This window comes from Tamandua tetradactyla, chromosome 21 (assembly GCF_023851605.1).
Source record: "Tamandua tetradactyla isolate mTamTet1 chromosome 21, mTamTet1.pri, whole genome shotgun sequence".
Lineage (NCBI taxonomy): Eukaryota > Metazoa > Chordata > Mammalia > Pilosa > Myrmecophagidae > Tamandua > Tamandua tetradactyla.
In genome coordinates, this window is record NC_135347.1 from 30,085,323 (window position 1) to 30,112,991 (window position 27,669).

At 34.1% G+C, this 27,669-nt stretch overlaps 1 protein-coding gene across 1 annotated transcript in view; it reads left to right on the forward strand.

The window, feature by feature from the left end:
* Positions 1-27,669, forward strand: part of ST8SIA4 (ST8 alpha-N-acetyl-neuraminide alpha-2,8-sialyltransferase 4) — a 104,457-nt gene that overhangs the window by 43,342 nt on the left and 33,446 nt on the right. The window contains 1 exon segment of the mRNA XM_077139069.1: positions 9,919-10,212. Coding sequence (XP_076995184.1) covers positions 9,919-10,212 — 294 coding nt within the window.

Here is a 27,669-nt window from a genome sequence, read left to right on the forward strand (position 1 = left end):
ATGATAATAATTACTACCTATTGGATGCTTACAAAATCCCAGATGCAGTGCCAAGTGCTTTCAGGTAGTTTACCTACCAGACTGATATCACCTCAAGGCTTTGACTTAAATACCCTGCCTTAATTCCTTCACTAATTCACACTTTGCCATATTCATGGATGACCACTTCTAATGACTTAAGGCTCCTTCTCCCAAGGATGATGCATCACCAGAATTTTCCTTGGACAGTTGTTTTTCTTTTCTTCTAGTGTTAAGTAACACTTAGAATATTCTTTCTCTAGGAATGCTGATGTGTTTAACCAAGCCACAGGTAATTCTGATCACAAAGTCATCTTGATTCTTTCAGATGACTTCATATATCCAAACTCCAGTTAATTCTTTTTTTTTAACATTTTTAATTTTTTATTTATTTCTATTTTTTTATACCAAAAAACACGTAACAAATGCAAGCATTCCTCTTTTGATCATTCTGTTCTACATATATAATCAATACAGTTAATTCTCTTTGGACTTGGAGTTTTGTTTTCACAAGATCTTCAGAAAATCTAAAAGATTATTATCTTTCCCAAATTTTTTCAAGACCACATTTACAAACAACTAGTGATGCAATGAGTGATTAATTCAGGGGAACTTTATAAATGAGCATGAAAAGATTCAGAAAATTATATTGTAAATGTGCTAGTTTAACAAATAAAAAAGGAATTTTCCATTTGACTAGGGTAAAATGACATTGCATTTTGATGGAAAAGCATGTACAAAGAAATGCACTTCTAAAGAGCTCGGAAGTAGGAAGGACAGAATCATGAAAACTTTTGCATGTGTATTTGCGCATATATATGCGTATCTGATTTACCTAAGTTTGGGCATTGTACTATGCGGAACACTGGAGAAGTATAAGCACGTAAAAGGAGTATGAACTAAGGAGAGAAACTGAAATTTGTATTTTTAAAGGATAACTTTAATGATCATATGGATAATTGATTAAACGGATATGAAATTAGAGATCATAAGGCCAATCAAATCATTGAAGAATCTAGGCAAGATATAATTAAACTGGACAGCAGCAATGAGAGTAAATAAGAGGGGTTATATCTGTGTGTTATGAAGGGTTTATATATATATATATCAGGCAGCATTTTATGTCTAATATAATAAAGGAACTAAGAAGGGAAGAAGTCTAGGAAGTCCCTGAGATGTTTCTTTTTGCTGCTGGCAGAGATGATAGTGTCATAGTTAAGGGAAATAAAAAGGAAATAGCAGGTTTACAGAAGGGAAAAGAGAGAGAACTAGAGTTTCTAGTTTTAACATACTGACTTTGAAACGTCACCAGGACAGCCAATGTGAAGTGTTTGGTAACTGGAATTCAAGTAGAAGATTAGAATCGAAGACATAAATTTGAATTGCTATGCTAACTGAAGGAAGGCGTGGAAACAGTTGAGCTCCCCTAGAGGAACGGTGTGTATTGAAATTGAAATGGCTCACTTGGAACCCTAGCAAATGCCATCAATTAAGATAAGAATGCTAAGAAGGATTGGTTAACTGGACATTTGACAATTGTGGTATCTGAAGTTCTTGTTATTTGAGAGGAGTCCATCAATAGGCCGAAAAGGGCCCTAACAGCTGCAACAAAACCAGAAAGGATGGATATTATCATTTCTCCTTTCCTGGTAAGAAAGCCATAGGAATGAGCTCAAAACTAGCCTAACCAAACACACTTATGTGTGGTTTTAGACAGTGAGGTTCAGGTTCAATAACACTGGGGTTGCTGAGAGTCCAGCAATGTCCTGGTATGTGCCAAGTGGCTTGAAGAACACATGGCCAGGACCTCACAGATTGATTGTTCTGGATTATCTTGGTAGTGTTTTCTGTTGCTCAACCCACCTCCCCAATAAATTACTTCTCTTCTTAGTTAACCAGAGTCAGTTTCTGACTGTTGGGTACAAGTAGCCAGGGATGGTAAGGGTTGAAACAACAGAAACAGCCTTCCCTAAAATTCAAGAAAGAGTACAAATGTCACAGGAAGTAAAATTAAACAAGAGGTATTTTTGATAAGTAGCTCTTTTGTGGGATAAAATTTTGAAAATACAGTACACAGTGGCCATGTGTACATTAGGTCTCGCTGACATTGTTGCTTACTGTCTTAAATAAATGAGAGCAGGTTACTCACTTCCAAATAACTGCTGAGTACCCAGTAGCAGATGCTTCGGTTGAGGAATACAGAAGGAAATCAGACAAATTAGCTCCCTGCATTAGTAGGACTTGCATTCTGCCATCATTTCACATTTTGCTGTTACCTTTTGTAAATTATTGTCAGGCCCCAGAGAAACCAGTTAGAACTTTTGCCCTCTACACTGCTTAGTGAATACAACCTTACACTGATAAACAGGGGCCCACAATTAGACCTTGATTTTATGACAGGAAAAAAGTATCTTTGCGATTCTTTCCTATTAAAGGTCTCACTTTTTAAGCTTTTATTATTCCTATGACTCCTTTCATCTCTTCCACTGTTTTTTGTCCTTTCTTTAAAAATAGATGATGATTTACAAATAGTTCAATCAAAATTAAGTGGGCTCCAAGAAGAAGTAGGCTGACAAATGCTAAGTGTGAACTTGATTAAAAATATAAAATCACAGTGAAAAACTCTTTGACTATTATTACTGCCCTTCCTGATTTCTCAGACTTTTAAGTATTTGTTTGCCAGAGTTCATGATAGCATAAGGCAGTCTTTTTTGACCTTAGCTGAAGTCCTTCATGACTTTCCAATTTTAGATCTTATTTTAATCCACTGTTTTATATCAGAGAGATGTTTGTATTTCATATTTCAATTAAATTTATTAAATATGCTAATAGCTTTCTAGTTCCTTAATATTCAGAGAAAGACCTCAGTTCCGATGTTAAAACAGATTTGTCCTTGTACAAATATTACCATTTGTTCACCTGCAGCTTTTATAATGGGCAAATCCTTGTAAATTTTCTTCTGGGATAGGTAGAACATTTTTTGTTTTTTTTTTGTTTTTTTTTTATGAAATAAATCTCTAGAACAGTTCTCAAGAAAAAAAAGCAAAATTAATGTATTTCAATGTATTTGTTTCAAAACTAAACTCAATGAGTAGGTTTTACTTCTCTCCCCTAGAACAACTTCCTTATTTTAGAGAACGTAATATGGTCCACTGATTTTACTGTAAAGAGCCTTGCTTGGAATTCAGGTGTTCTGAATTTTAGTCCTGTACTGTTAAATGCTACCTTAAGAACAGGTCATTTTTCTCTTTCTTTCTTCTTTCACACAGGTACATCTCCTTTTAATTATACTACCTTTCTTCTGTAGTCCACTTTTTTGGAAAAGTCCAAAAGCCGGCCTTTTCTTTCCTTTCTCATTCCTCTCCATGTCTGTAGGCTTGGTGTCCTTTCAGAGGAGGATAACTATTTGTATATCCCCTACCTTAGCATTGCCCCTCCACATGCTGGGATTTTCACACTCTCCTGTCCAAGTTCTCATCTTTGGGGAGGAATGTGTGCAGAAAATTGAGTAACGATGGGACCTAGATACTTGCAGCTCAGACATGGATCAATGAGGTGACAGAAGTCACAATAGTGTCATCTTCTGACACAACTGAACTTATGACCAAGTTCCATCAGTTTGGTCTTTGCCCTCGTGCTTCCTTTCCATTTCCAGTGATTAAGTACTGTGCGATGCTTAAGAGCATGGATTTATTATCTGCTCCACAATTTGTAATCTTTACTGTAAAACCCTAGTCCACTCACCTGTGACTTTGTGTCATCATCAGTGGAAAAACATAATGACAGAGCCTATCTCATAAGCTTCATGTGAGAATGACATGTATTATTACATGCAAAGCAATTAGAATAGTTTCTGGCATATAGTAAATGCTCAATAAAATTCAGCTATTATTAGTATCCTTACTCTTGTCATTATAAAAGTCCTATGGTGAACTCGGTTATGAACTACTGTGAAGTGCTAATTACACTAACTGATTTCAGTTCCTCCTGCACACTGCTGACATATTCGTCCTCATAAGTACACTAGGACCATTTCTATGAACTTTTAATGTTTCCCCACTGCTTATGCGGTCACATTTGTTTTGTTGTGTTATATTTTTTATTTTGTATGGCAGGGTCACATTTCATTTTTTTCCATATGAGTATCCCATTATTACAGCACCATTTGTTTAATTTTTTGTTTGTTTTGCTTTTTTTTGTTTGTTTGTTTTGGGGGAAGTGCATAGACCAGGTGTCACATTTGTTTTATTTCTTATTCAAGGTGCTTGTAGTCTGGCACCATCAGCCAATAAGCCACATTTTGTAGGGGGGTAAACTCTAGCCAAAATGGCTCCCTAAACATGTTATAAATAAATTTTGGGCTATTTTGTACTGTTGTGCAGAAAGACCTGATTTGACATGCTCTTCAATTTATCTCTTTTACCTCTCACAATAGGCTGTAAGAGGAGACAGGAAAATAAAAATAATATTTATTATCAACTCTAAGAATTTTGAGAGCAAATTCAAATATTTTGTTTAATTTTATTCCAGTCAATGGTAATAATCTCATTTATGGAAAAAGCTGGATCTCAAAGAAGTTAAGTAACTTGCCTTAGGTCACACAGATTGGAATGTGAAATCTCATGCCCACCTTGTTACTGCTAAAGAGAGAGATGAGGGCAGAAACCAAACCTTTTGTTCCTTATAGTTTAAGCCCAAGTTCGATATATATTAGACGCATACATAAAATTTTTAATTAATTTAAACAGAATGTAACTATTTCTAGGCATACCTTCTCCTCCAAACCTAAGGTGATTTCCCAATATCTGTGCAATAAAAGGAACTTTGCCAATGACCCCATTTTTGCTTTGACTGAGGTGTGGGGATGATGCCGTCTAACGTATTTCTTGGTATTAATATTTTTTGTTCTCTAGAATTGAAGTTTGAATTTTTTTCATTCTGTGATTTTCCTAGAAAATGTATGACACTTTTCTTCCCACTCTTGCCAATAATGTAAACAAATCTGGGTTTGCAAAAAAACTTCCTTTTCTGTTTATTAACTTAGTTATTTTCATGATGTAAAATCTGTCTATATTTATTTCTATCAAGTGGAAGATTTGATCACTGCTTATCCTAACGACAAGCCTAAAATGGGGTGTATCTGTGTTTGTGTACGTGTATGCGTGTGCATATTTTTGTCCATTTACCATACTAAATATGCAAACCTTTAACATGATGTTTCATCTTTATTTTTTTGTAAAGTAAACTTTGTATAGTAAACTTTGTTTACTATAACAGGATTTATGCATAAATCAGTTTCTAATCTGGTGCTTCATATTTTGAAAAGTCTTATCAATTAGTTATTTAACCCTTTTAATAGCATTTTGAAAATTATTTCCCTTAGATTTAAGGTGTAGATATTATTTCTACATTTTGGACATTTAAAACCCTTTGTTTAATAGCTGTTCAGGATTTGGGGGAGTCATGGCTGAGGCGCCTTCTTGTATCATATGCTTATATCCTGGGATTCCGGCTAAAAACCAGGAGTAAATTAAGGTAGAGCACTCTTCCTCCTACAGGCAATCTGAGGTGAAGGATGATGAATGTTGAGACGCAAACCCTAATTCTGATAGAAAACCACATGCATAAATAGTCCTTTAAAACTCATGACTTTGAGTTGTTTGAATTATACTGTTTCTGTTTTATAAACAGTCTGCCCTTGGAAATGTTTCTTAACCATTCTGACCTTAGTTCTCATCTCTTAAATGGAGATAATACTGCCCCTTGCCTCAAAATATTGTAGAATGATTGGTTCCAAGTCTATTTGGAGCCTGCCACTCTCACCTCAGGAACGTCAGAGAGGCCAACTGGTTGCATCTTACAGCTTCCCCTAGCAAATTGGAAAGGGTAACAGCAGAGCCCCACATAGCAGGTAGCAATGACTTCTTTCATTTTCTTGGCTCTTCAATCTGAGAAGCAGAATGGGGGCACATAGGATTCATAAGCATCCTCAGGGGGCTGAAGAGAAAGGAAGTTCTTTCCCATTACACAGTGGATTAGCAAATGTTGTTCCATTGGTACTGGTGATTTTGGCTGAAGGGTTTCAGTGGTAGTACAGAAGAACTACAGTGGGACTGGTAAAATGAGAGAAAGGATGATAATCATGTGTTCAGAACTTGTCTGAATGTTGACTAAAAGTGAAAAAAATAGAATTTAATCTGGAATCCACCCAGGAGTATTTTTTTCTCATATAATCTGTGTTACACCTGTAAATATATAATTAAAACCTTCCTTTACCACAGTACATCATATTTTACCTCAATTTCCTGCATAACCTGTTCAGAATTTAGCACAAATGTGCAGAACACACTATTGAATGAATAAATGCATAGACAAATGAAAGGATATTACTTTATTCATTTTATTAATAATATCTGACAAGATTATAGCATTGTAAAATAGCACAAATATGAGCTGGAGAAAGTTTTGAGCACTTAGCATAGCGTTTGCACAATAAACTCTCAATAAATACTTGTCAAATAAATGGAAAAGGGCATTCTAGTTGCTTAGACTGTTAGACTAAAGCTAACAAAGAAAATTCAGAGAGTATTGACAAAACTAACATATTTCTTGCTAGGGAATTTTGTGATCTCGAGGTGTTTATAAATGAAATAAGCATTACTTTACTTATGAATTTTAAAATAAACATTTCATATAGACTTTAAATAAATAAATGTACCTTCAAGTCTACATATAACAAATGTTCAGAGGTGACCAAATCTAGTTTGAGATCGCAGAAGAAAATTCAAGGTTCTAGATAACAAGAGGAGCTAGCCACATTCTTGCAGGTGTTTGATCAATAATGGATAATAAACACAAAGAAAATGTTCGTCAAAATAGAGAGTTAGTGCAACATAGCCCTGTCTGTGCATATGTTTTATTTGTTTGGTATGTCACAATTAGTTGGATAGAACAAAAGATTAATTTGGCTAAAGACAGTAGAGCTTGCATCTATTAAATGTTCTTAGCATTCAGCAATTTTGACTTACATAAATGCTTTAGATATGTTCTGGATACTTTTGTATATTATAACCCTTAAGATTTTTTAATAAGGGAAAATGAAAATTATGTGATTGAGCAAAATTCTCAATCAGCAATATTGCTTCTAGTAACTCTCTGAAGTTGATAAGTCTACTGAATTAGCTGGAGTGTAACACAGCTGGTTGGTTATTTTGGTTCTCTTAGTGCTTCCCTGATTATGTGGAATGCAGCTAATTATATGACTAAATATCTTACTCAACCATGGAGTAGTTAATTTACTATCCAAATATGGACATGATATTAATATTTCATTCCTTAGAAAAAGGAGACATATCCCCTCATAGGTAAATAACAAGCTGCACTTCTAGAGCCAACCTAGGTTGTATATTATGATGTGTCCTTCTGTCATGCTGTTTTCAGTTCCTCATTTATCACCCCTCCCACAGCCTGCCTGGGTTGTTCTTAGGTTGTAAAAACTCTACAGTAAAGCTCTTATGGATTGATGATTCCTTTGAGCTGCTGCTCATTTTTAGTTAGAACTACACTCATTTAGCATACTTTAGTTCCATCAAACATGTTGGTTTGTCTCCTAGATCAACCCAATTCTCCAGAAATGGTCTTGTTCTATTAGTTTTCTTTTGCTTCTAAAGTGGAAAGTGCCTGTTTTTCAACACCCAACTTTGCCAAGCATCTTACTAACTCTTAAGAGGGGACACGTGGCCAGACAATCATGTTTCAGATACATCCTTGAAGAGTGAATACTAGAAAATCTTGGGGGAAGGATACTTTTAAATATATGGTAAGAAAAAATATAGTGAAAAGCTGAAAATGATTAAGTATTTTTCTTAATTGAACATATATATATATTGCTCTTTTTTTATCTGGGTTGGGTCTGATTATTTTGCAGTTACAGAGAAAATAAAATATAGTTGTTTACTTTTTTCTCTACACTAAAAATCCTCTGAAAGAAATAACTGAGGAAATGTTACAGTAGAAAGATATGTCTGAAGCCATTTTCCCTGGCAAACATATGTTAACTGAGATGTTAACAAGTGCCTTCTAGTTGGTTTTCTTTTCTCCCTGAGGAAGAACTTTCTGTAACAATGATGTTCAGAATGCACTTTTACACATAGTATTCAATTTCATATTATAATCAGCCTAGTTAGGATTTTAGACTATTTTAGACTTTGTATGGAGTGCATTTTAGGACTTTAAACATTATCAAACCTTCCTCCTTTCATAGTCACACAGTACAATATTCAATTTTGCTTTCATTCATATGTAGCAGCTCATTTTCAGGGGAGTCCTTCATATTATCCTTACTGTGATGAGAATCTAATTTCAGAGAGTAGCATGGATCACAACTAGGGACAAATACATACAATGTCACATAGCACAGAGGGTGTCATTAAAGACATATGAAAAGAAAAGGTGGTTGATTTCTAAGTAATATCATAAATTAAATTTTACTTGTTTATTTTATTTCTTTCCTCTCAGTGGTTCACCCTAAATAATAGAATTTGCTTAGTTGTGTGAGATGAAAGAGCTTGTTGTGGTAGCTAGATGTAGTCAGAGATTTAAAAAGTAATTTGGTGTATTAAGAGAAAGATAAGGGAAGAGAGAAAAGGCTGTATTTCAATAGCAGAGCACTCACTTTCCTTTTTAATTAAAATTTAAATTGTTTGAGAATTTAATTAATGTGGAAAGATGCACAAATAAGAGAAATGTGAGGAACCTCCATAATGCAGACAAACTTGCAAAAATGCAGAAGCAGGAAATCAGTTTATTTTCCCTTCTCTTGAAAGGCTAATGAAAAGAAAGGAAAACAAAGCTCTATTTTTAGCATGTGTGTGTGTGTGTTCATACGAGTGTGTGAATGGATTCAATTATTTATTTTTCCAATTTAGGAAACTTTTATCAAAAATTAAAATTTTCATTTATCAGCCGATTAACTTTTTTTTTTTTTTGCAAGTTAAAAATGGCTTTTTTTGAAAGCAGCTGTTTTTTAAGTCGAGGATCCAAAGATCTATGTGACAAGATCCAAGAACCAACTCTAATTGGTTGTAAACAGAATTCAAGGTGCTTTCCAAAGCTTGCTTTCTTGTTATTGTTGCAAGTACAAAATCAGGTTCAGGCAGTTCATGAATCCCAAGGTCCAAGGATGATGGGGACAGCTAAACCCTTCCGCTCCCCACAGGGAGCATCTGTCCTCACAGGGAAGACAGACATTTTGAGGACATCCCCAAAAGGAACAAAGAGCATATTTGATCTTGGAGTAAGGGATTTTATGTATTCCTTAAAACCTCAAAGAGGCATATACAATGTGATGTCTCCATTTTTCTGACTTCTCATTCCCAGGTTGGCCTATTGAAGGTCATTGAAAATACAGAAATGCCATCTACATATACTTATGCTTATAAAATTTCTCAAATAGCTTAAACACAGCAAATGCTTTAAGTTGGAAAATCAGGTCCAATGTGTCCAATCTAAATAATAGATGGTTTAAGTTTCCTACTGCATGGCAGCAGAGCCCTTCTGAGTTTGCCATCGTAAATTCACTTATTAGGAATTCCTATCATGTGATTTTATGAAGATAACAGCAATAAGCTTTCTTAGATATCAGGTTGAGTTAATATAAATGACAGTCTGAGCATCCTTACTAAAAAAGGGGTCCACATCCTTACTGAAAAAATCTATTTCTGAATATGTGGAGACTTGTTGAAAATGTAATTTTACCAGGCAGACTAATTTTTGTTTGCTCTGATGGGAAAAAATATCTTATGTGCTCATTCCCCATTCTTCTTTTCCTGCACACCATTTTATGAGTGAATGTTTCATATTTAGTTTTTGTTTGTTCATTGTTTTTTTTTCCCTCTCTAGGTGTAATCTAGCCCCTGTGGTGGAGTTTGCAGCAGATGTGGGAACTAAATCTGATTTTATTACGATGAATCCATCAGTTGTACAAAGAGCATTTGGAGGCTTTCGGAATGAGAGTGACAGAGAAAAATTTGTGCACAGACTCTCCATGTTGAATGACAGTGTCCTTTGGATCCCTGCTTTCATGGTCAAAGGAGGAGAGAAGCACGTGGAGTGGGTTAATGCATTAATCCTTAAGAATAAACTGAAAGTGCGAACTGCGTATCCATCACTGAGACTTATTCATGCTGTCAGAGGGTAAGTGTCTGGAAAGGACCAGTCTGTTTTTGGCACAGTGGAACACATAACTAAACATTTTCATAGACAGGAAGAAGCCTGAGTAAAATCTCAAAATGGATATAAGTTTTTCTGTTATTTTATAACGGCTACGCTTTTCATAAACTTGACTTTGTTTATGTGCTCTATTATTTTAACCTATTCCCTTTCTTGAAAATGCAGATTGTTGAACTTGCCCCTCTTTTATGTCTCCTCATGATTTTTACATTTTTCTATGCTGAAGGGTAAGAAGAATGCGTAGTAAAATTGATGATTATTGAGTAAGGAAACCACAATGGAGTACTAAGTGGTTAGTGGGCAGTATTGTGGAAGCATAAATGTTGGATGTACTTAAGGAGCAACTAAATCCGATTTGTAGTTAAAAGACCTACTAGTGAGGGAGAAGCCTGACTGAGATCATATTCCTTAATGTTTCCCTTCAAAAGTCGCGGATGCTGTTTTCACGAATTAAGTCAACATTTCTCTCTTATTAACACACGCTCAGAGGAAACCCCCTCACCCCCAGATAAACTCTTATTTAAAATTGACAAATGGCCGAAGGGCCAAATTCACTCAAGGGTAAAGATAGTTTAAAATGTAAATAACTCTCAGATATGCAATTCTGTACCTTTATTGAATTCCGGCAGAGTATCAGATACTGTAGAGCAGCCGTGAAGAAGAGCTGACCACTGTCATCAAGGAATGCTCAGGCTTTTTGGTGAAAACATATATATATATATATGCTTACATATATATGAAACTAGCTAGCAATATAAACAAATGATAAGGGAGTATATTGTCAGGAGTGAATAATTCTTTTCCTGAGGTTCTCAAAGAAGGCTTAAAAGTGGACCTAACATTTGAAGTCGACTTTTCAAACAGATTGGCCATTGCTCAAAAAAAAAAAGAGAAGGGGAGAGAAAAAGAGAAGCACTAAACAGAAAGCAATGCTAATGCATCTTTAGAATGAAGTGAGACAAGGCCATGATTAAATGCATGGTTCACTTGTGGGAGAGTAGGAGTCATTGAGGTGTTTTGGAATAGCAAGTTGGAAAAATAACTTAGAATTCTTGCCAGGAGGAAGACCAGTTTTATCCTGTATAAAGCACAGTTGGATGTGTGAATTCTGGCGAATAAGTCTTGTCACTGTGTAGACTCTTCTTTGACAAGGAGAGGGGCCAGAGCCAGGAACCCTGAAGACCACTTATACTCTTTGATTAATTTACTCGTAAGATGATAATGATGCAAGGCAGAAGCAGTAGGTATGGACCAGAAGGCCAATTTTGGTAAAATGCAATGGATAGAAGCCCTAAAAGAAAAAGGTGTTCCAAAGTCCAGCTTTTAAAATAGGTTGCTTCATAAGTTGTAACTAGAACTGGAGCAAGATGTTTTTGATTTGTTTTATTACAAAATTTTTCCAGAGATTTGCCATTTCCTGTTTTGAACTAGAGCCAGTATTCTGGATTCTATTATCTGCAAACAATTAAATTCCATTTTAATAATTAAATCATGGTTATTTGATATATATTCTCTTGATGTCTGACATGAGGTTTCAAACAAATACAATGAATGCATTTGGGGAATAAATAACTATTTTTTTTAAGTTATAAAGATTACTGGCAATAAGAATTTGACTCTAAAAAATGATGCATTCTGAACAGAAAATAGTGTTAAAGTATATTGTGTTAAGAACACATTCTTATTTTTTGATATACAATGCTGAATATCATTTGATTCAAAGGAAAAAACATAAAGGATCCATTTATCTTACACACAGACAAGCACACACACAATCCATTGATAGCTCATTAAGATTAAAAATTATTTTGAATAAGTACTCCCTGACTATGAGAAACTAATAAGGACGTTTAATATTACTCTGAATGTGACTTTTGTCCCATAGGTTCTGGCATATATTTCTCACTTCAAAACCAATAACAAGACATTAAATAAGAGCCATGCTTGAAATAGTATACATTCTTTACAATAGGATCTAGGTGGAATTATATATGATGACTAACAATGTACTCATATCATATTTTCACAGATATCTTAAACATATAAATTGCAGTCTTTTAATAATGAGCTAAACAGTAGTTTCCTTTTTTTAAAATTTTTTTGCCCTATTCATTTTCCTTCTATAAGCACTAAAAGTAAAAACTATTTTGCTAAGTCCTAAACAGTTTACACTGCAGAATCATGGAGAAATGAATCTTGTGCTTTCTTTTGATTACTGTCCTTCAGATGCTTTTGACCAGAATGGAAACTCTCCAGAAAGAACTTACCTTTCTGCTTTCCTCCTAATAAATCTTCTTATTTCCCCCTTAAGATAGAAGTAACTGAGTTCTAAACTGTGGCCAAAGGTATAAAAAGTAGCTCTAGAGTGGCCTTTAATCTTTCAAATGGAATGGAAATTTATACCTGTGGTGTATGTGAAAGGCAATTAGTAGCATTTCAACACAATATGTATTCTCTACAAAGGTAATAGAACCTTGAAAGAAAATGAGGAAGTGTGAACACTGATGAAACAAAAAATACAAAGGTGACACGAAAGCCAGAGTAAACTCCCCAAAGACATGTTCTTCTAGTATCTGTGTGTATTATTTCTCTGGAACCCTTGTAGGTTGTGATTGTTCAACAAAACAGCTTAAACAGTTTCATATCCTTTTTATTTATTTGAAGTTGATGACATTTATGAAAAGTTTTAGAGAACTCAGGCACACACATTGAGGTCACATTGATGACATTATTAAAATAAAAATTCCCTTCCCAGTAATACTATTACAAATAGAAATTTTAAGTGATTTGGGGGGAAAAAAAGATTCTTGACTCAAAGAAGTTCATTTAGATAGTTTTCATAACTGTTGAGCTTAATTTAAAAATTTGACTTTCTGAAAATAATAATAGTTCACTTACCTTAAATACAAATTTAATCCAAAATTGTTTAAAAGCTGTAAAGATTAAACCATCAATCACAAAATTCAGTAAGACTCAGATTATGTGTTAATGTATTGTCATTTTTCCCAAACCGTACTAAAAAAAGTATGTTTATAGTTATAATTTTAAAAGAACATAAAATGGTGAAAGGATTACCTAATTGGGGCAAGTAAAAGATTTAATTAAAGTTGAACAGAACATATGAGTGAACTAACCTGGTTTTACAATTGCGACATTTTCATTTGTATTTCTTCAGATGCCTCAGATGGCTCGCATTTCTCAATTTGAAACCAATAACAAGATATTAAATAACAGGCATGATTGAAATAGCACAGATTCATTGAAGTAGGATCTAGGTGGAATTATAGATATATATATATAATATTTATTATTCTGTAAATTTTCTTGGAAAATTAGGAAAGTATTCATAAGGTTTAAAGAGTGGATTTTAACAGTGGCTTGGAGAATTATTAAGATTTATTTTAGGAGGTTGATTTTCAGGGAAGGTCAAAACAAACTTGTCTTATACTGACCTTGTATAAAATCATTTATACCCTAAGTCTCCGAAGGTAGCCTTAAAAATGTGGGTATTGAGGCTTAGTAATCATTTAGATTCCTTTGGGATACAGGTATCATTGGCTCTGTATTTTAATTGCTCTTACACAGGTTAATTTTCAAACTGCTATATTTAACTTTTGTACTTTATTTTCGTGAATATCGTCAGGGATGTCCTCTCTATACCCTCCTAAGGAGGCTCATTTAGCTTTTGAATATCATGATAATTGAGAAAGCTCAGTAAAATGTCCCTGCTTTAAAGTCATTTTCCCTTGAATTTGAATATTCGCCCCATTCTCTCCTTCATCTAAATTGTCCTCTTGAGAGTAAAAAAAAAAATGTATATATAATATATACTAACTTCATCTATATATATAATGGGATCATTTAGTCTATTGTATATGCCCTTAAATTTTTTCAATTATTAAACTTTTTAATAAATCTTGTTGTAACAGCTCACAAATTGTAGAATAATTATCCCTGGAGTAGTGTTTATCAGTAAATATGTACACATATATAGAGATTTATATATATGCATACATATATACATATATATGAGTTATACTAAGAGCATATACATATATACTATACATATTGCATCTATCAACATATAGTATACTATTACTACCTTATCTATACCAATATAATATGTAATATGCATAATAATATACTAATAGGATATAGTATAGTACATATATTATATTTATATATACTAATAGTGTACATGTGTGTGTATTGTATGTATATACATGCATTTGTGTTGCATATACAAACTCTCGCACATACACACATATCCAAGTTGCTTTGCTATACCTTTTGAATGTCAGACATAATACATAAATACAAATGTGTATTTATGATATGTGTAATGTGCATAAGATGAAATAATTTTAAAATAAAGGGAAATAATAGAAATTCATGTTCTTGTGAAATTGCACGTGACATTTTCTTATTTTAAAGTGACTTTTTTTTTTTTTAGTTTTACTGGCTATACATTTCTTACCCACAATAATATTCTCTTACATCAACCACAATAAATAAGACATTTTCTAATAGAATAAAAAATACTAATAATATATTGGCTTTCTTTATAATGATGTTACATTGTTGATTCATATCAACTTGTGGTGACTTGGGATTTTCAGAAATTGCTTTTGTGATGATTAATATATAGTGGATATCCCCCATCTTATATTTATGTTGTTGATATTTGATGTGCATTCTTGAATTCCTTCTTAGTAGTTTCATTATGTGTTAGGAGGACTAAGTACTGTTTTACATTATGATTTTGAATAACTTATTTCCTTTCTTTCAAAATATAAGAAATTTTCTAAGTGATATGCATATTTCATGAAGTTTATTTCTTCATATTTGTGAATAAATTGAATTGTGCTGAACAATAAGATACCATTTAACATATCCTTCCAAGTTCTCTAAGAACTTGGAAGATCTTGATATTTACATTTAACATACAGCCCTTAAACTAGCTATGTACTTACATGATAGTGTAATAATCAAAACCATAAATCCAAGCTTGTGGGTAAAAATTTAGATAGGAGTAAATAGCAAGTCATACAGGAATCAAATAAAGTGATATCTCTAGTGAACCTCTTAACTGAGTAGCTGTCCCTCTATTGCAAACATGTTATTGTTCAGAAAAAATTTACTATTTAAAAATGAGCGCACATTTGTTACTTTCTTATGGTGTATGATTTTTCTATGTATTTCCTAAAAATAAGCAGACTGTGTGTTCACACATCTTCCAGCATCAATTTTTATCAGTTTTAAGATTAACATAAAAATGCCATTTCTCAGACTTTCAGATATGAAAGGCTGTATAAAGATAAAATGCTGTATAAAATTAGGGTGATTTTGGCAGACAAATTTCATGTGACTGCCATGTGATTGAAGAAGAGTTTGAATCATACCAAACTCCCAGTAGAGTCCCTAGTAAGAGTATTGCCTTGGAAAGGTGGTCAGTAGACCTCAGGAAATCAAGCTCATTATCAGCATTCGAATGAACTATTTTGGAATATTGAATCAACTCAAAGTCACTCAAGGAAAAGCAATTAAAAAAAAAACAACTTAGAAATTGGAAACTTTCACTTCAAGAGTTTTCAGAAAACGGCTTTCTTATTTTAAATTTAGCTTGATGCCAAAGACACATTTCCATATGGTTTCTATTTTGACCAACAAGCAAATCTGCTGTACTCCTTCTTTATAAAATGTGTGCCCCAGTTCCATGCTTCTGAGCAGTTAGATACTGCATAGTAAGTACTGTAAATCACATGAGATTTCCTGATGGAATATTTCTTCCCTTCCTAACAGACTTTCATATCCACTCTTTTGGCATTGAAGTATTTCCTAACATCTTAATCTTGTTACCCCTGAGTCACATTATTGTTTTTTAGCAGCTCCCAACATTCATATTCCATTGTGAAGTGTGAAAATAAAAACATCTGAGAAGTCATTCACAGGTGTATAATTCAAACCACAAGCTGTGGGAAACAGCTGCCAGCTTGTTTCCAATTCTTAGTTCACTTTCACTGAGATTTAAAAGTCTTTGCAAAATATTTAGATGTAATTTCTTTTGAGGCGTAGGGAAGCCTTCATGGCACCTCTGTGACATTGACATACTCTGGTCACTTTCGTTGGCATAGCTTTTTCTCTCTTCTTCACCTGAATCATTTCTATTCCTTCTTCAGTTCAAAGGAAAGTTCCTATCCGGCAAAATTCTTTACTTTTCCCCCTTTCTCTGAGATTGACCTGGTATCTTTTCTTTATATTCTCCTTATAAGGGATGCATGTCTACATGACAAGAGTCATTGGAATGTGTGATTATTGTCCATATGCTCCCCTGTCTCTTTAGCTTATAAGTTTCATGAAATCAAAAGTTTTTTTGTTTTTTTTAATTTTCATTTCTTTATACTCAAGAAGAACCATGAAAGCCCTGTATATCTCATGGGAGTGGAGGCACACATGCAGAGGGATGGGGAATGGAGTCACAAAAAAAGACCAAAGTTGTGCTAAACAAAGGCATTAGAGTTTCCTTCAGGAGTTAGCTCTCTAGAACAATCAAGGAAGCCGAACAACAATCAGAATGGAGGAAAGAATTTCTTCATCAATCTGTATAAGACCAGAAATGGTATTTGCCATGCTGCTTTTGGTGAAGATTAGGGAAACCATGCCAGGAAGGAAAGCTTGAGTTCCAAATAATGAGGACAGCACCTGAATAGCTTGTCTTCTCAGAAATGTCCTATTTAACCAAACTGATATATATTGGAACCAATTTGTACTAAGAATCAGCAAAATAGTGAAATCAATGTTTTCTATATTTTACCTGCCTGTGGTGTTAGAAAAATAAAAGCACATACTTATAAAAAGAGTAAGTGGATCATAATAATGAAGTGAGACACTTGGAGACATCCATATGACCATACACAGTCACCTTGGCCACCTGAGAAAGTTAACTTGGTTCCATAATGTAGTAACTTTTTCTCTTGGGATACCGTTATCTTTCAGAATCTGGACCAATATATATGTAGAAAGAGTCTGTCTAGCTAGCATTTTTTTTTAGAATAATATTAATTTAACTCTGTACTTTCTGTAGGAAAGCCTTTCCTTAAGGCTTTCTCCTAGCCAGAGAAAGACATGGATCATCATTATCTTTTTTTTTTTTTAATTTCAATCTTGAAATTTAGTATTTGGAACAAAGATGTACATTGTAATGCTTGAGAAACAACATAGGTTAGCAAACTCTAACCTATGAAATAAATGCAAAATTTTCCCTGCATTTACTTTATAGGTTAGAGTTTGCTAAACTATGTTGTTTTGTTTCCTTTGTAATATCAGGACCCTATTTTCTGAGTGGTAGAAAGTATATAAATAACTTCAAAAATTCCCTTATTCCTCTGACCTTTCAGAAAAAAAGAGGAACCTTGATCAATATGCAAAGTATGTCTTAAATTAATCTGCATAGAGCTGGTGTAACTTAAGTCCAGGCGACTGAACAATACTACATTCAGAGATTTCTTATACACATTAAAATACTTAATTGTGCATAGAAAATAAAAAGCAAATGTATTATATTCAGTTTCTAGACAGCAGGCATATTATCATCTGAGTTTACTGAGCAAGGTTATTGTGTCAAGTACCCCATAAATCTTTAAAAATTGGTAGTTTCTTATCTCCTAGGGAAAGTTTAAATGCAGTTTAGCTTGAAGGTAAGAGTTTAGATTAGGTATTTCCATATGATTGATCACAGTCAATCAGCTAATACTACCTCCCAATGTGGCTGATAACGTGGTCACAGCCTCTGGCCACAACTATACATGTTTGAAACGCCGTCAGTAAGATATGAAGAGGAAAAATGGCAAGAGGTGAGGGACTTGACCACTAGAATTTTCATGTAGGAAACAGGTTCCTGAAAGATAGTGATGCCTTCACTATGCCCTGTGTGCCAGCACACTGCCATCCCACCTCTCCTTCTCCGTTTTCTCTCTTCTTTACAACCTTACCCCCCAAATCATTGAAAAATCTGGGTAAGTAAATACATTGCAAACATATTGTTACCAGAATAAATGTAAAGATTTTGGCTGTAAAAACACTTATAAAATCCCTTGAGCTATTCCCTTTAGTTCCCTCTGGTGATTCAGTTCTAAATTCTATGATTCTAAAACCAAGAATTGGAGAGCAAATTGGACATGGAGCAGGCTGGCAGCCCTGTTTCCCAGACGTTCCCATTTGGGCCATAAAACTCGGAATGATTTTTTGGAAATAAGCCATTTACCTTTATACATTCCATGGATAAAATAACTCAAGAAGAATATTCAAAGAGACAGAAGAAGACTCACTTGATCTCACTAATCAAGGCTAATATTTAGTGTTAGGGAAGGAAACCCCATTATAGTGAGTCTCACCCCTCTCACACTCTGTCTTATCAGTGCACCCAGGGCAATCTGGGCTCACATGGTGAATTATGTTCCCTTTTTATGTTAAGAAGTGTGGTACTCTTCCTTTAAAATAGGACATTTTTGGTTCAATATGGTTTCTGAGAACTATTTTTAAACATAGTATATGGATGTTAATATATACGGGAAATATTGTTCAATAATTTCCTTTGGAAAGCATTCAAATCATATCATATAAGATATAAATTCTTGCACAGTTCTTTTCAGATCAGTGTCCATTGTCCCAATTATTTTTTCCAAATTTTTATGCTGGGGCTGTCACTTGAGAGCACTGAGGGCAAAATACTAAATCATTACCTCAATCCTTCTCAAGAAAGGATATTTCCCATTGTATCATAAGAACTCTCGATCTTTGAATATACCGCTGTTACTACTTGTAGGCAAATTAGGGATCCACCTACTGGTGGGGTTTTTGCTTGTGCTTTGAAGGTTTTCCCCTCCCAAAAGAACTTACATCTATATAAGTTGACAGCCTTTTAGTCTCATGAAAAATAACCAACTAAACATCAAGTACCCAGGAGAGAGATAACTGAAATAACTTAAATATCATAAAGGCATACATAACTGGGATTTCTGATTCTTACTTAAGGGCAATTAAGTTGTTCAGATCATGACACCATAAATGAACTTCAGGGCTTTGGGGAAAAGGATTTGAAGAAATGGTAAAGATGGGGCCGCCCCAGTAGCACTGACCTCTGTTGCTCATCTTGGCCTTTAGACTGTGCATCTTCCCCCAGCTGGATGATGAAACTGGGTGTCACAGTTAAGCTCAGTAGCAAAAAATAGTAAACGACAAATCACTTTATGTAATGGGTAAATGCCTGCTGCTGTCTTGTTCTTAGGTCAGTCTTCAACACAAGACAGACACTTCAGCAAAGGCTCTGTTTAGCTATATTTGTGATTAAGTTTTCCTGGTGAGAATGTGAGTCCTATGCTTGCAAAAGACCTCAGTTACAGTCATGCAATTCCACCCTGCTTCAGTGTTTATCCCTAAACTCTCTTATCAAGGACCATGATGATGATCAAATGGAGTATGTTGCAGAGAGAGACTGTACTGTAATTTCTTCCCAAGAATAAAGAGGTTTTGTTTCAGGCAGCAAAAATTTTCATGGGCAACATGAATAGTTTTCATATGAAAGTATGGTTTATATTGCTTGTCCCATTCTCTAATGAATCATTTAAAGCAAATTCTTAAAGAGTATAAACTTTGATGTCCCTCTTGGGATAGTAAAATTAGTGGAAGAATCCATGACTTCTTCTTATAAAAATGATTCAATAAGGTGATAGAATAATAAAGTACTTAGGAGTTCTTCGGTACATTACTTGTCCTGACTTCCCTTAATGAATTGTATGGATTGAGTTTCCTTGACCTTTATTTATAACAATTTAAGAAAAATCTGCAAGATTAATTGAACTATGGTACTAAGCCACCAAGTTTGGATGTACAGCTTCCTTATCTAAGATACCCAAGGATATTTGCTCCAGTTACAAACTTGAATGAAATTAAATAGCTAAAACAATTGTGTAACCACTGGTTAATTTTTAGACTCTATACTGCTATTAATATTTTTAATAATTTAGTCTAATGTGAGCTAACTTCCTCTTCATTTTCCTTTTCAGTGAATTTTAAAGCAAAATTAGTATTTACAGCTAAAGTTCTGATTTTGCATTTTATTCCATTGAGTACCTTAGTCCACTCAATAGAGTTCAGCAAACTTTCTGCAGAAACTATTACATAACAACATTCAAAATCTTCACAATATGACAAGCTGATCTTACGCAAAAATATTTGTTTCTCAAAGGTGCTTGAGAAAATTATATTCATTATAAATGTTGACAGTACCTATTTTTAAATAATAATAATAATTAAGTGTTGTTGGGGTGGAGTATGGGGATGCTATACCCAAACTCCCATCTTTGTTTTTGCTTCTTAATAGTGTTAAACACAAAATAAAAAAATAATGATGCTTTGCAGAATCCATGCGTGCTGTAGTCAAATAATCTATCCTCACGTCTTTATTAATAAATGTCCCTTCTAGGAAGATTCCATGGTGCTAACATTTTTTGATTTGTTCTGCTGGCAAATATTTTCATTCTTTCTTTTTTCCCCCTGGAACAGATGCCTACAACCAAACTGCTGTTAGGTTCAAAATTAGTAAGCTGCTTATTTTCCAGGAAATAATTAACACAGAATATGTTTCATACAAACATTTTAGTTATGCACAAAACCTGGCATTTCTGTCATTCTGGATAAATAATGAAATGGATATTTTTTCATTAGAAAAGTTTTCATTGATGCAGCAAAATATTGTGAATCACATCATTCCACAGCATTTGGAAACTAGGAGTAGATGATGTCTCTTCTATAGCACATTTACTCCTTCAGTGAACACTTATTGCCCATTTCCTGCCAGGAGCTGGGTAGGACTGGGCTTCAAAGAGGATGAAAAGGGCATAATTCCTCAAGGGACTAGATTGCACCTTGCTAGTCCAGAAATTTACCTAAGGAAGAAACAAGGTAATTTGGGAATTCTAGTCCCTGGGATTTGGCAAGTGCTTGGAATACCTCCAGAGCAATCTGGAAACTGTCACTGATTAGAGGTGTACAGAAGGATTTCCAAGCAGAATTGAAGATCAGCTAAGGGTATAGACCAAGAATTTACAGTAGTACTTATCCACAAATAATACATCAAAGGTGTATATTGTATGATAGCCTTCTTTCCAAAGAAATGAAATGACTCCAATACTTTATTGCTTTAAACAACATTAAAACGTGCTATTAATAAGATTCCCAGTTTTTTTAAAGCTTCAGGACCCAAGCCATAATCCTGCGTGCTGAAGTATATTCCAGAAAAGGATGGAAGTTGATAAAAAGAGGCAATTATACAACTAGTGAAATAAGTTAACCTCTTTAGAAATAATTCAAGGCAACAGAACAAAAATGTGTTCAAAATAAATAAGAATCTCTCTTTTTCTACCCTGATACATGGTGATTTAACATTTCCCTTCTTCCTTTTTTTTTTTTTTAATTTAACTTGGTGTGCATAAGAACCAAGACCTTGGATTTCTCACTGTGACAAACCCTGTGTATGATAACGAGGAGGCATTCTGTGACTGCAAACAGCTTGGGTCAGGGGAAAGGGGACCCTTACTTAGTAGAACAAGCAGAAGCAGTTTTTAAAAACTGACAGATTACACAAACTATCTTCATTTTGTTTTATTCTTTTGGCTCTACATAATAGGAAAACGTTGGGGATTCATTTTTCTTATATCCCTAAGTAACGGAGTTAACAGGAATGTTACAAGAGCAAATAGAGGCAGATTGAGACAGAGATTCTGTGGAAGACAAAAAAATGCTATTAAAAGGCTATGCTGGGTGTGACAGTGGCTCAATGGCAGAATTCTCACCTGCCGTCCCAGAGACCCGGGTTCGTTTCCCAGTGCCTGCCCATGTGGAAAAAAAAAAAAAAAGACTATGCTGTCCAAAAGGATCTCATGATCTCACTGATTTGAAACCATTAGAATTAAGCAAACTCGTAGAATCAGAATCTAGAATTTGGGTTACCTGAGGATGGGGTGGGGTTGGAGAGTGGAACGAAGGGGCTTGAAATGTATGGAGTTCCTGTCTGGAATGATGAAAGTGTTTTGGTGGCGTATGCTGGTGACGGTGGTACAACATTATGAAGACGATTAGTAGCTCTGAGATATGTATCTGAATGTGATTAAGGAGGGAAATGTTGGATTGTATGTATGTAGCAGAATAAATATTGAAAGAAAATTCATGGAGCTGCAGTACACAGTAACCCTAAGCTAAAGCATGGACTTTAATTAATGACACAATTATAAAAACGTGTTGTCATCAGTTGTGGCAAATGTTCTACAACGATGCAAGGTGTTGGTGGTGGAGTGGTGTATGGGAGTACTGTCTTTTATGCATGAATGTTCTGTAAACCCACAACTTCTCTAATTATTAAAAAAAAGCTGTGCTGTCTAAACTGGCCAAGAGAAATGGAGGCAGGTGGCTTCCTCTCTAGCAGTAAGTGTATTAGGAAATGGCTTTGCATTGTCCAAGCACCGTAACTCACAATGAAGTGAACTGTTTGGGGAATTTCACATCTCCCTCCATATTCTGGACCTTTTAATACTTAGGTTTGATGGAGACTTTCACACCATGATGATGGTTGAAGATATGGGGAACATTTTCATCGTCTGTTCCCTATTCCATTACAGCAACCCATGAACACATTGACATCTCTTTGAAATTCCTCCATATTTTACCAAAAGGAAGATTTAACATAGTCATGCATTTTTCCTTTTTGTGTTTCATCAAGCTACTGTGTTCTCTGCTTTGGATTTCTTTAAAATAGCACTATAATCAACCTTAAAGTAAGTAAGATATTTTGGAAATGTTGAAAAAGGCATAACTGCTTAGAAAAACCTAAAGCCATTTGAAAAGCCTTGAAGGCTCTTATTTCAGGCATTAGATATTTTTGATGTTTCACTGATAGGACCATATATAAAATAATATAAACATTTTGGACCTGAAATAAATAGATATTCATAGAGATGCTAGATATAGTGAAAATATTAAATTATATATCATATAAATATGTAGATATATTATGCATAACTAATAAATATATATGGAAGAAATCTTAGTAATGTTAAATCCCTCATCCTGCAGAAGAAAATATTGAGGACCAGTGTTTTGTCAAGTACTAGACACAGTTTGTGGCAGAGCCAGAGATGAGGATTCCAGGAGCAGCTCTCTCTCCACCATTCTCTCTGTAGAACACTATAGTTTCATATCAACATAACAATATTTGAGTCAGTTAATCACTCCTTATTGTTGTAAGATTTTACAGTGTAATAAAACCTATTGGTTTACATAGCTTTTGGCTTCTTCCCAAAATGACACTCAGAAAGTAAATGCATTTATTTATGCAGAGTTATCATGGGTCTTGAGCTGTTTCTGGCTTGTGCTTCCTGGCCAAAGATGAAAAGATTATCTGTCACAGATATGCAAAAGAAAACAAGGATATGTATCCCAAACTTCAGAAAGAAATTTCTGAATAATTCTAAAACAGAATTCCAATGGCTAATTTTTTTTTTTGACTGTAAAGAAAATAACACAGTCCTGAAGCTGGGTTCTGAAGTATCTCACTAAATTTAAGTTCATTTATCCACTCAGGCTTTTAGTTAACATCTGCAGAGCAAAATCAAGATCTCTTCTGGAAAACTGACAGATGATGCGTCATATTATTTGTACAGCTCAGGCCTTCTCAATTTGAAATATTTTATTTTAAATTTAATTTGAAATACCACCAGGAACCTTAAATCATTTATTTGGCCAGAGAGCAAATTTGAAATTCATATCAAACTAAATATCAATTTTATACCTTTTAAATTAATAATGTTTATAGGAATAAGCAGATATGCTTTAGAGCAAGCTTTCTTAATATGGTTTAAATAATTTTTCCGGGAAATTTAATGTGGATGACCCAAGTTTTAGAAACAGAAGGTCAGTTTCTGATTCACTGAAATTGCCTAGACTAATTTTATTTTTATCAAACAAATTTATTATTCCATTAAAAGAAAACATTCACCAGGACCCACTTGATGAAATTGCCAGAAAAAAATATTCCAAATATCTACAATGTTGATTTACAAGCAATTTAGTCTCTCAAATTCTAGGAAGGTCTTCATTTTCTTATCTGGATTAAATCAATTATGTTTTTCTAGCTAAACAAGCCAATGACTTGGAGTTCTATGACTTTTAATTTAACATTTATTTTTAACAGATTTTATTTATTTTTTCCTTTAGTGTTCCAAGCAGAAGCAATTATTAATGTTTGTACTGGAATGAGAAAACTATAATTTAGATATTATTTCTGGTCAAGAAAGATTTTCTAATACATTGTTATTCAGTGTCTACTTGACACTTTTTTATTTGCTAGCAGTGTAAGTAATATAATGCTGGTCTTTATTAAAATCCCTGATTTGTTTCTTTCTCTTGCAGAAACAGACAAACTCTCAAACCACTTGTGGTCCTCTCTCTGGTTATAAATTAGCGTTAGAAAACTGATGATTAAAATTTGCTTAAAGCCCATTGATCTATTTAATAACAGATATGTAGACATGAAATTAGTTTTCAATATCTAAGTGTAAGGAGATTTCAAATGGAAATTTTAATTTCTGATGATTCTTTAAAAATCAGATTTGGCAATCGTGGCTCTTCATTTATTCATTACAACGATGAATCAGAGCTGAGTTGTGCTGCCTTCTATGCTCTGGGCAGTGCCTTCCAGTTCTCCACAATCGCACCTACCTATTCTTTTTTCCCATCCTGACAACTAGCCTGATTCACTCACCCTGTTTCTTTCATGCCTTTGCAAGCATTTTGTGTTTTGACCCTCTATATACTTTCATGTACAGTGGGGGAACTACCATACATTACTCCATCTATGATGTCTTTTTTTTTTTTGTATGCTGTATGGCGGATTCACATTTCATTAGCTTTCCATGTGAGTATCCTGGTATTGCAGCACTATTTGTTGAATTTTTGTTTGTTTGTTTATTTTTTGGTAAGTGCACGGAACAGAAATTGAACCTAAGTCTTACACATGGCAGGCAAGAATTCTACACTGAACTCCCCTTCACCCTCTCCATGATCTCTGTTTTTTAAGCTCTTTACCATTCATTACCTTTGTAGAGGAGAATGAGCTGTAAATATATATGGTAATTGTTTCAGAGAGTCTTAGAACTGGAGAAGACTCTGCATGCCATCTAATCAAATGTCTCATTTAAAAATAATGACACCAAGATTTACCTGGCAGGTTAAATGACTCACTAAGACATAGACAGTAGCTTGGTCTCAAATATGTCTTTTAACATTAAGTTTCATGCTCTTTTCACCAGTTTGAGAAATTATAAAATAGTTCCAGAAAATTAGGCAATATCCTCCAATGAAGGCTCCTTTCAGGCAGTATGTGCAAGTAAATGTTTAACAGCAAGCTCTCTAGGGAAAAGGAAGAAACCTGAGTTTATAGGATTTTCAGATTTCCATAGTGTAAATTCACCCACCATGGTCAATTCCAAGCTACCAGTGAGAGGTCAACCAGCTCATAAAATTCCAGAAAATTTTACAGTTGGCTATTGTGAATCGGTAAGAGTCAGCTCTCACACACCAGAATAGATATATGGTGGAAGGATGCTATTGTGTATGTTAAATATAGAGAAATTGTAGTTGTTTGTACACAAGCTTGTTCAACAAAATCTTTTGTACCATGCTGGAAACTATCAAAAATGTCTATTTCATTCATTAGATTATTTTGTTTTTATTGATATGTCATCATAGTTTAGATTGACTAATTCAAATACACTGGCAGCAGTGATATCTGTAAAAGAAAAATCAGTAACTTATACAAAATTCAGCTCTTCTCGTTGATTATGCTAATCATATATAAACATGCATAATGGATATTTTTTTTTTTTTTTTTTTTTTTTTTTTAAGAGAGAGGGAGGAAAGGAAGGAAAGACAGAGAAGGAAGGAAGGGAGGAAGAAAGGGAAACATTTTTAAACATTTTCTTGTTTTATTATATTTTTGTTTGTTTGTTTGTTTTTTACATGGGCTGGGGCCGGGAATCGAACCGGGGTCCTCCGGCACGGCAGGCAAGCACTCTTGCCCGCTGAGCCACCGCGGCCCGCCCCATAATGGATATTTTATATAATAATTTCTAAAGTGAAGTCTCTAAATGTTATTGACTGAAAAAAAAGTACCCAAATTCTTCACCCTGGTTTTGAATCTGGCCTGGTTAAAAGCTTTCCAATAGCATTCAGATTTTATGGTGTTTGCCAGAAATGGATATTTATTTTCATGCTATTAATATTTACCTAGATTTTTATCTTTTCTTCAAAATGTCAAGCCTCCTAATCTTATTACAGCTTATCTCAGAAAGTGAAATTATATTAACATTTTCTTTAGTCGTAACTCAATATATGGGAAAAAATATATAATCTGTGGTAAAAGTTTTATACAGGGAAAACAGAAATAAATTTTAATTCTTGGTAATACATAATACCAATATTTTATATATATACAAGTATATATGCATGTGCTTGTACATGTTTGAGTGTATATATACTAGCTAATACACCTCTAATTCTAGAACTATAATGCAAAATTTATTGAACTAATCATTAATATAACTAAAGGTTAATTTCTAAATAGATAAAAAAAGATTTATGTGTGCAAAGGATCAGCATAAACTTTTAGCAAAAACTAGTAAATTTCAATTTTACCTTTATGTTTTCCTTTAACTCCTAGTAGCTGTTTCAGAGGTGTTTTAGGTTACACTGAAGTATTGTTTGTCCAATTCCATTATAAAAAGTTTTTCATCTCCAGGAAGAATTAGAACCAAGTCTTTTGCAACATTGCTTGAGCTCATACATAGCGCATCATTACCCTATTTTATAGCAGTGCTATTGTTAGAATTGAAAACAATGGTTTTGTCAAGAAAATTGGTTTTGTGGAGATGTACTGGCAAAGTAAAATAATGAATATTTCATCGAAAACCAATTCATTTACATGTTTGAATGTGGTTCCATTGCAACTATTGCATCTAAAATATTTCACCGTTCTTTCAGGAAGAAGACTTGCCCTGTGCCATAGAATGATTATAACATTACAGATGGACAATTTCTGTCATTTTTAACTGTCATGTCTAGGTGAAAGAAGCAATAAGAGAGCAGGCAATTGTTATATAATGTTTAGGGAATGCGTTTTGGAATGAATATTTTGATATTAGTAAAAGTATGCTGCTGTTCACAGGGTTTATGAACCCTGTTTATTGTCTGTGAAAACACTGGCAAAATGTAATGTGTAGGGGGGGTGTGGGTAGGTGTGTGTAATGGGAGAATCACTTGGAACTGCTGTTGAGTTCTCTCCTCTGTTATTTATAGTTCCCGTTTTAGTTT